The 10,366-nt window shown below is 32.8% G+C and overlaps 2 protein-coding genes across 3 annotated transcripts; one reads left to right on the forward strand and one right to left on the reverse strand.

The window, feature by feature from the left end:
• The first annotated feature begins 4,320 nt into the window (after nucleotides 1–4,320).
• On the forward strand, nucleotides 4,321–5,190 carry LOC127790128 (RING-H2 finger protein ATL5-like). Its single transcript, XM_052319418.1, has one exon. It carries the CDS (start codon nucleotides 4,321–4,323, stop codon nucleotides 5,188–5,190), a length of 870 nt encoding a protein of 289 aa, XP_052175378.1.
• Nucleotides 5,191–7,334: 2,144 nt separating this feature from the next.
• On the reverse strand, nucleotides 7,335–8,881 carry LOC127790390 (protein RGF1 INDUCIBLE TRANSCRIPTION FACTOR 1-like). Of its 2 annotated transcripts, none has more exons than XM_052319887.1 (4): nucleotides 8,701–8,881; nucleotides 8,419–8,598; nucleotides 8,106–8,327; nucleotides 7,335–7,789 (listed from the first exon to the last, which is right to left on the reverse strand). In XM_052319887.1, exons 1-4 carry the CDS (start codon nucleotides 8,701–8,703, stop codon nucleotides 7,400–7,402), a joined length of 795 nt encoding a protein of 264 aa, XP_052175847.1. In that variant the 5' UTR covers nucleotides 8,704–8,881; the 3' UTR covers nucleotides 7,335–7,399. The 2 variants fall into 2 exon arrangements, with proteins under 2 accessions (XP_052175847.1, XP_052175848.1); XM_052319888.1 differs by having other exon boundaries at nucleotides 7,372–7,796; nucleotides 8,701–8,879.
• Between the last annotated feature and the right edge of the window lie 1,485 nt (nucleotides 8,882–10,366).

Raw genomic sequence — 10,366 nt, forward strand, 5'->3', positions numbered from 1 at the left:
TGCTAAGTTATCACAATTTTTTTACCATTCTACATAATATTTTAATTTTTGCAAATAACGAAAATGTCTTCGAGGCACCATATTGATATTTCTAAAACGTTTCTATTTCTGAAATGTCAAAAAATATATTAAAAAAATATTTTCAGCAATTTTTTCAATTTTAGAAACATTTTAGAGTCGTTTTGTATTAGTAAGAATGTATCAAAAATACATTTTCGTCCACGAAGGGGTTAAAGCTTGGCTATCACAATGTTTCCGGGCATTATATATATTGATATTTATGAAACTTTTTCGTTTTTGAAATGTCAAAACAAGGTTGCATTATCTTTGTTATTTTCAAGTCATTTTTAATTTTCTAAAATAATGAAAACGAGTTCTCTTTGTTATTTTTAAAAATAAATTTTTAAAAATAAAAAAAAATTATAAAGAAAACTCAAAACAACAAAAAGTTATTTTGAGTGTTTTAATCCAAAATAAATTTTAAACTCAAAACACATTTATTTATTTATTTATTCATATTTTATTATTGTAATGGGAAAAAATATTACAAAATTCATTAATTTAAAAATGTATACATTTTTTAATAATATATTAACATTAAATGTTTTTAATTTACTGAATAGTCAAATTTATTAAATAAAATATCATTAAAAAATTATTTTTAAAATTTCAAAAAGAACGTGTTTTCTAATTTTTTATTTTCAGAAATAATTTTTCAAAATGATAAAGAAAACGCTTTTTTAATTTTCTAAAAACAAACTATCAAAATAGAAAACTAAAAATAAATTTAAAACTCAAAATTGAAAATTGAAAAGTAAAGAGAACGCAACCCAATATTTTTAGGCAATTTTTCAATTTCAAAAACATTTTAGAAATATATCAAAAACATGTTTACATCCATGAAATGGTTAAAGCTTGACTATCACAATTTTTTACCTTTTTACAGAATATTTTTGTGTCTACGAAGCACATAAATGTCTGCAAGGCGCCATATTCTTATTTTTGAAATGTCAAAAAAAAAAAAAAATTGGCAATCTTTTCAATTTCAAAAACATTTTAAAGTCATTTTGTAATATTATGAATATATCAAAAATACGTTTCTGTCCACAAAAGGTTATAGCTTGACTATCACAATTTTTTACCTTTCTATAGAATATTTTAATTTCTAAGAAGTGTCTCCGAAGAGCTATATTGATATTTTTGAAATGTCAAAACAATATTTTTCAGTAATTTTTTTCAATTTTTAAAACATTTATAGTTGTTTTGTAATGTTATGAATATATCGAAAACACGTTTTCGTCCACGAAGAGGTTAGAACTTATGGGAGGGAGAGAGTAACAAAAAATTCACCTACTCTCCATAATTGATTGAATATGTGAGGAGTGAACACAATGGTACATCAAACACCACAATTTATGGAGCATAAAAATAAGTTAAGCAAGAATAAAACAATCAACGCACGAGATAAACAATTTTTAACGTAAAAAATCCCTTCCAATGTGAAAGGGTAAAAACCACATAACCTAATGGTCCACTCCAAAACTTAACTATGAATAATAAGCAACCACAAGTGATTGTTCAACAGCAATAATAGGTATACAACCTCAAATCAGCTAGCTATCATGAATTACTTCAAAGCTTAACACGAAAGAGAGACTAGAGAGATATCACTGACATTAGGCTACTATTATAGAGTGTAAAACTAGAGATGTAGAGCTCAAATAATAGATCCAACTGTATAGAGTCCAGATGTCCTTTATCTTTTTGCCAAAAATCAGTCCAATCGAACCACAGATAACCCTTCAATCAGCAGATGATCAATAACTATTCGTTACTCTTCAACCTAGAAAATTTTAGACAACAAACCCTTTGTTCGGAGACTAATAATCGGGGATGCAAACCTCAAAATGTTAATTCGACCATTCAAAACGAAGAACTAGATGTTTTCTACAAATTGACTAAAAATCACCAAGATTAAACCATAATAATATCTTAATTGATCACTTGAACAAACCTATACACTCCACGCACATTTTCTTCAACTTGCCTCTTTTTGTTAAAATCTGCTACATGCACACACCCTTCTCCTTCTATACTGGAATTTTAGAAACCCCTATAAGCCCTGGCTATCACAATTTTTTACCTTCTTATAGAATATTTTAATTTCTATGAAGCACAAAAATGTCTCCAAGTCACCATATTGATATTTTTGTATTGTTTATGTTTCTAAAAAGGTCAAAAAATGTCAAAGAAAACATTTTTAGGCAGTTTTTCAATTTTAGAAACATTTTAGTGCAATTTTGTAATATTTGAAATATATCAAAAATATGTTTCTATCCATGAAGCAATTAGAGCTTGATATTTCTGAAACGTTTTCATTTGTGAAATGTCAAAAAATTATTTTCAAGCAGTTTTTTCTATTTTAGAAACATTTTAGAGCCTTTTGTAATGTTAGGATTATATTGAAAACATGTTTCTGTAAACAAAGTAGTTAGAGCTTGGCTATCATAATTTTTTACCTTTCTACAGAATATTTTAATTTCTACGAAGCACAAAAATTTCTCCAATGAACCACATTGATATTTCTAAAATGTCAAAAAATGTCCCCCAAAAAAAAATATTCAAGGAGTTTATTCAATTTCAGAAACATTCTAATATCGTTTTGTAATATTAAAAATATATCGAAAACTCATTTCCATCCACAAAGAGGTTAGAGCTTGTCTATCACAATTTTTACCATCCTACAGAATATTTTAATTTCTACAAAACATGAAAATGTCTCCGAGTTGCCACATTGATATTTCTATATCGTTTCAATTTCTAAAACGTCAAAAATTGTCAAAAATCCATTTTCAAAAATTTTTCTATTTCAAAAACATTTTAGAACCATTTTGTAATATTAGGAATACATCGAAAACACGTTTCCATGGACTTAGAGCTTGGCTATCACAATTTTTTACCTTCCTACATAATATTTTAATTTCTACGAAGCACAAAAATGTCTCTAAGGCACCACATTGATATTTCTAAGACGTCAAAAAATGCCCCCCCCCCCCCAAAAAAAAAAAAAATTCAAACAATTGTTTCAATTTCAAAAACATTTTAAATCCATTTGTAATATTAAGAATATATCAAAAACGCGTTTCGGTCCACCAAGGAATTTTTTCCGTTTCTATCTCATAATTTTTAATTTTTTCATAATTTATTTCTAGAATTTGTTTAAAATGCATTATGAAATTTATGTTTATTTTTAGATTGAATAACTATTTTTTATATTAAAGAGTATATTTATAAAAAAGTTCCTATATTTTTTTATTTATGCATTTTTTCACATTTTTATTTTCTACTTTTTAAAAAAAAATTGTTTCATTGTTTTAATTTCGTATTCTATCCGTTTGCCATTGCTGTTTCTGTGCAAACTAAATTTTAAATATGTTAATAAAATAATTTTACTAGAATTTTTAAATATATTATATGAAATTAAAAGTTTTAATTAAATTCGAAAAATACTATAAACTTCCTTAAAAGAAATTTAAAAAATCTGCTCAATTGCCCTCTGCGAATCTTACTATTTTGAAATCGTTCTATAATTGTATCGTTGACAATATTCTTAAATGTATCTTTGGATTATATGTAATTAAGTCATTACTAATCCATTAAACATTTACTCTTGAGGTATTTTCTTTTTTTTTTAAATTGTATTTTATTTATAGGTATATTATTTTTGTAATATTTCAGGAAGCCCAATGTTATATAAATAATTCCACCACTTTTACATAATTATGAACAAATCCTATCTAAATGTAAAAAATTGCCATTGAGATTTGATGAATTAAGTGAAGTAAGATGAAATGTGTTTGATTATACATAAAACTATTTGAAAATTAATAAGTGGAGTTGAATTTCAATTTGAAAGTCTTGTTTAATCAATTCTTAATTATAATTTTATTAATTCATTGTGATTAATTAATTCAATCTTTTTATTTATGTCATTAATTGGCCACCTTTAATATAAATAAATTGATTACAGGATATCATATATATTATGTATATATAGTATATTCTATATTATCTGTTATTTTTTACTTTAATTACTATTAGTATTTTATTTTATTTATTTATTTATTATTATTATTATAATAATACAAGTCTATATATGTGAAAAACTAGAAGTTGAAGGGACACCTAATTAGGAGGAGATTTTCGCTGGCTTAACAGCAGATGTCACGAAGCCAAACTGCAACATGAAATGGCACCAAACCGCAAATATGCTCCATCATCCGCCATTAGAGCTCTCCACACAAACCAAACCAATGAGCAATGGAGAGCTTCTTCGCATTACGAACGATATCAAGGCCATTCTTGGTCGTGATGGTCGCCTTCACCGCTGCCGCTTTCTCTATCATTCTAGTCGCCGCATTCTACCACTTCATCGTGATGCACTACTACCGCAGGCGGCAAGAGAATGCCCGCTGGCCGCCCCCCAACGCCTCCGACAGGCTGGAACAAAAGATCCTCCAGACCATCCCTATCGTCGCTTACTCCGCTGAGAAGCCGGAGTTCTTCGACCAACAGAGCGAATGCGCCGTCTGCCTTGCGGACCTGGAGGAGGGCGCCATGGTCCGCGTCCTGCCTAATTGTATGCACGGATTTCACGTCAAATGCATCGACGAATGGTTCCTTGGAAACAGCAGCTGTCCAATTTGTAGGACGTCTGTAACTTCTGCTTCCTCTCCTGCATTGCCGACGTTCCTCCAACCGAGAGAGGTCAGGGTTGAAGTTATGGCTCAAGGAGTTAGGGCTCAAGACCGCGTTCAAGAAAGTGAAGCGGCCGTTAACGAGATTCGAATTCACGTCGATAACGCTCCGTCCGGCGCCGCGATGCTCCGGCACTGTTCATCACTGGATCTGGACAAGGAGAGGCGGTTGAGGCTTCCGATTGCGGAGCTGAAGAGATCGCTTTCTCTGGATCACCGCTACCTGGTTATTGATTTCCAGAAAGAGAATCAAGGGACTAGGACTTCTCCTTCTTCTTCTCCTCCCCCTCCTCCACCATCTTCTTCGCCTTCACCGGCCAAGAATGGATCGGCAGGGCGTTCGGATCTTGTTTCGTCCAAGCAATGGAGATCATTCTCGCGGCTGATAATCAGGGAGAGTGGTTTGCGCGACAGAAATCTTCTTGCCTGTTGAGATGTCACAGCCCCTTCAGTTTTGCCATTTATTTAATTAATTAGGTCATCTTCTAAGCCAAAATTTGTACAACTTTTTATACAAAATGTTTTATATGATCATACAAATTAATTGTCATGTTCTCTAACAACAAATTTATACATTTTTATGACAAAAGTTTCACAAAATCATATAAAATTATCCCATTTTTTCGAATTCCATTTATACTTTTACATCAACTGTTGTTTACATGCTGCAACTCTTACTCTTCTATACTATTTATGAGTTATTGCACCTTGTGTTACATATTTATTTGATACATATATTATTGTTGGGAAATACAACAAATAAAATTTGTATTAGAATAACTCAAATTGTACTGAGTCAAAACAAGACTAAAATGAGTCTCGTGTTGTTCGAGTGAACTCACGTCGTTGTTTGAGAGAGCTGGCAATTGGTCCAATAGGATATTGACTGTTTGGGAAAACTTATTCGTATGCCTTTTCGAGAGGACTTTTTTTTTGTTGAGAAAGTACATTTTTCAAGAAAACTTCACTCATCCCGAAAGGTATGCTACAATAACATATTTGAAATATAGTTAATTCATTTTTATCATAATCTCCTTTTATCTTTCAAACTAATTTTTGAATTTTTTATTATTTTCGATTTGGTTTGTTCTGTGTTATTTCAAACCTACACTTTTACAACCTTAATACTAGCCCAATTAATTTTAGCAAAAAAGAAAAAAAAAGCCAAATTATCTAATTAAATACTTGAATGATAAAAGGAGATTATAGACCCGTTTGTTGCACCTTAATTAAATAAATTATAGTTTCTAACTTCTTATATTATAACTTTTAAAACTTAGAATAAGTTGTGAACCTATTTGTTGCAGCTTCTTAGAAATTGTAATTAAGTAGTTGTGGTGTTTGTGATACCATAAGTTGTAAAATAACTTATTTTTGTATAATTGTTCATAATACCCTTAGTAGTTATAGAATGATAATTTAAAAATTAATTAATGCATATGTATAAGTTTCAAGTGTTATAAAAAAATTAATTAAAGTATAGAGAGAGAAAGATAACGAGAGAGAGGAAGAGATCTGAAAATGGAGATGGCGGTAGAGAAGAAAAACCCATGATTGCGTAGACAATAGGGTAATTCTTTATTAAAAATATGGGCAAAATTTTCATAACAATGTAATCATTTAAGCAGAAGTTGTAAAAGTTGGGGAACCCTAGATTGAAAAAGTCAGCTTCTACTCCTTCTAAAATCTAGTAGAAACTATAAGTTAAAATTCTATAAGTTAAAACAAACACTACATCCTAACTTTTTTGAAGATAGAAGCTAAAAGTTATAGATTTTAAGTTACAACAAACGGGCCATATGTTAAACTCAATTTAATCGAAAACAAGTAAGTTAATGGGCCAAAGTATCTTTTTTGTATCAAAGGGGACCATCTTATTGCAATTATTCTCTTTACCCACCTTTTCAATTTTTAACAGATGCGGCATGCAATGGCACAGATTGGAATCTTATATATAAAACCATCCAAATAATTATTATAATTATTTTGAAAATATTGCTAATAGACCCCATTTCTTTATATTTGCTAATTACTGCACCATATTTCATTAATAGCAAAATTGCCCCCAACGGACCAAACGTGACATAATTCACGTGCGAAACGTGCTATTCTTCTGTTTCCAGCACGGAATCCCCAAACCCAATCCCAAGCGGCACCGGCACGTGCAACAGATCATTCTCTGTTCCTTTACTTTAATCCTACGGCTGGAATCAGGGTTTGTGGAAACACAATTTAATGATATTTCAAATCAAATTAAAAGAGTTCCAATTGATTGGGGGTAGGCATCCAAACAGGGCACGACGGCAATCACAGAAAGCTGATTTGCCCCCCTAACATGCATTATTAATAAGAAATTAAGACCTGTTACGTTCGCTCTTATGCAAGCGGCCCATGTGCGTTGGCGGACCCATCAAAAACCACGGAACGAAACTGACCCAACCAAAAGCCTTTGCCTTTCTAGTTTTCTTAATTGCATTTGTTTACAATTAGTTTCAATCCTCAATTATTGGGGGAATTTGTTCCCGTGGACCCCACCCCGTTCGATACTGAAATATTTAAATCAAATGATGAATAAATCAAATTAAAACAAGAAGAGATGGTCAAGAAATATATATATATATTTTTTTTTTTTTTTTTTTGGGTTATCTTAGGAAGGAATGATTCATACAACCATTTTGTTCATAGAACCGAGGGGGAGGGGGGTGTTTGGTTGAAGGAAAGAATTGTGATGAGTTGTAAAAAGTAATTATCAATGTCTTTGGTGATTGGTGGCTAGGAGCCAAACGGCGCCCTACGAGGGATGCCCTTTCTTCTCCTCGCATTTGGCGGTGGCGGTGGCGTGGGCGGAGAGATGTCTTGCTGCGACCCTTCACGCAACTCTTTCTCCTCCTCCTCCTCCTCTCGCGCCATCCCCGACGGCGGTCTCTCGCTGGCTCGCCGTGATACCCCTTCCCCTCTCCTCCCGGCCACTTTTGTCGCCTCATTATTCTTCGCCTCCAAGGCAAAGCTTGCAACCCCGTTTCTCTTTGTTCCTGCAAGCTAAGTCATCGGAACACCAACAATCACCTTTTTTTTTTTTTTTTACAAATTTTTTTGCACAAAATTGCTTTTGTACATTATTAAAAGATCTAATTTGGCAAGTTGTTGGCACTGTGAAGATGATAATGATGGCCGTAGGTGGTGGGTTATGGCGATGAAAACTATGGGGATGGCGATGGCGATGTAGATGTGAATGTGGGTCGTATCATATGCTATGCTATGCATCTACATTAATGCTTTCAGATGATCATGAACATTAAGGACGAGATTTTCTGGGAAAAGAAAAGAAAAAATAGAAAAAATACTAACCTTACAACCCAATGAGCAGAATCGGAATGGGTCCAAGAGGCTCCGGCCACAGATTTCACAAACGTGAGAAACCCCTTTGCCGCCGATGCTCTTCGGCTGCGGCCGCTCATTCAAGAACAGAACCCTCGCACTGTTTATCACATAGGTCTGGACGCCGCTTATGTCCAGAACCTTCTGAATCTCCGATACCCGAACCACGTCATGGTACGAAGACCTTCTTATCTACAATCAACGAGACGTGTTTAGGACACAGAATAGAAAGACCCGTCACATAACGATCGAGGTGGGTCGTTTCACCAGTTAATTAATTCACCTGGATGACTTGGTGATCCTTGTGCTTCGATGACCGGCAGTAGAAGCAGAATGCGTCGGCTTTGCAGTCCAAGCAGAACATATTGCACTCGCTCCTGGCGGCGTCGCCGTGAGTCCGGCAAGCGGAGAAGAAAGCTGCCTTTAGCAGTGGTTCTAGCCATGGCGGAACCCGCATTGTTTCCTGTAAAATTCAGAGATCAAGAAGAAATCATTAATGTCATAATTCTAGTGAGAGAATAGAAGTATATATATATATATTATATATATATATAATCGGCATTACCATATAGTGAGAGATGAGCTTTGCTGAAAAGGGTTTTCTGGACAACTGTTAGATTCTCCGAATCATGATTGGAGAATTTGCAGAGAGAATTAGAGATGAAAATGCAGTACAGAGAGAGAGAGAGAGAGAGAGAAAGAGAGAGTTTAAGACAACCTGAAGCTGAGAATTCAACAACACCGCAAAAAGAAGAAGACAAGGCCAACTTAAATAAGTCGACTCCAGGTTGTACCCGATCCGACGGTGGAGATCGGGCGGGGTGGTGACGCTCATTCCATACCGTCCGATTTTCGAATCTTCCTTGCGTCTCTACGTATGTCGGCCGCCGGGCCATGTCTTTCCATTGATCGTCTGCCACGTGTCCATATCCCACGTGGCGGAAACACGTGGTCAGTGTGGGGCCACGCTGACGAGGCCGTACGAAATGGAAACAAAGATGGGCGGATGGATTGCCGGATGCACCCCTCTTGAGGTTAGACGAATTTACAGCAGTGGCGCTGACGCGCGCGGTGACGACAGGGGTCCTAAAAAGTAAAACAAAATTAAGGGTTCGGTTAATCTCTGTGTGATTAAGCAAATATATATATTTATATATAGTGTTACTGTTGAAGCTTGGTCATGCTAATTAATTTAATTGTTACGATTGTTTATTCACGTAACATATGACTTTGTCTTTGCGTTGGTATAGAAGTTATCAAGTCCCTATCATGGATGAACTAATCCCTAATTAATTTGAGAAAAACCATGTGTAATGAACTATTATTGTATTGGATACGTACTAATCTACTATATGTAGTAGGATTGAAGCCTACATGCATGCCTAACTACCTCTAGTGAATATATATATACTTAGATGTTTGTGTATGTGTTTAGGAAACTCATCATCATCGTCATCCATTAGCAAATAAATCTTAATTTATTCAACTTAATTTGGTTTATCTTTTACCTAAACAGCTTCTTCACATTAATTATTTATTTGGATCAGGTGGGTGACAGGGAAAGGAACGTGAATTAAATATAATTCTTTTGTTAAGACACAGTTGAAATGGTATTACAATTTACAAAGAGATTTTTTACACTAATATTCGATGCCTTATCCAAGCCAAATCTGTGCAATATTTTAACTATCAAAATATCGTCATTTTTGAGCAATTCAAAACAGGTTTTATCAAAAGACGTCCTAAAATTCACTACAAGAAAAATCAATTTTAGTGACGTGCTAAAAACAGAAAATCTGCCACTAAATTTTTAGTGATGGAGTAAAAATCCATCACAAAAAAGAGTGTCACTGAATTTTAGTGACGAGATTGAGCAATCCCGTCACAGATCGTTTTAATTAAATAATAAAAAAAATTAAATTAAAATATTAAAATTAATTTTAAAATAAAATAAAATAAAATAAATATTTATCTAATTTATAATATTAATTCTAAATATTTGAATTGAAATTTTATTTCTTTTTTTATTGTTTTATTTTAGATAAAAATCTTAAAATCTATTAGTGTGCTCTACATATTTTATAAAAACAAAATAATATTTTTCTTAAATACTATTTTAATTTTTAGTCTTTAATTACCTGCATATTTGAATTAAAATAATTATCTAATTTATTTCATATGTTAGTTTTAAATATTTGAATTGAAATTTTATTTATTATTTTTAATGTTTT

The sequence above is a fragment of the Diospyros lotus genome, chromosome 14, assembly GCF_014633365.1.
Source record: "Diospyros lotus cultivar Yz01 chromosome 14, ASM1463336v1, whole genome shotgun sequence".
In the NCBI taxonomy this organism is placed as follows: domain Eukaryota; kingdom Viridiplantae; phylum Streptophyta; class Magnoliopsida; order Ericales; family Ebenaceae; genus Diospyros; species Diospyros lotus.

Excerpts from the sequence above, each read along its gene's own strand:
- LOC127790128 (XM_052319418.1), top strand. The coding sequence starts at position 4,321 with ATGGAGAGCTTCTTCGCATTACGAACGATATCAAGGCCATTCTTGGTC.
- LOC127790390 (XM_052319887.1), bottom strand. Across the intron at positions 8,328-8,418 it reads AGGATCACCAAGTCATCCAG|ATAAGAAGGTCTTCGTACCA; the intron begins GTGAATTAATTA and ends CGTTGATTGTAG. Across the intron at positions 7,790-8,105 it reads TCTGCTCATTGGGTTGTAAG|GAACAAAGAGAAACGGGGTT; the intron begins GTTAGTATTTTT and ends CTTAGCTTGCAG.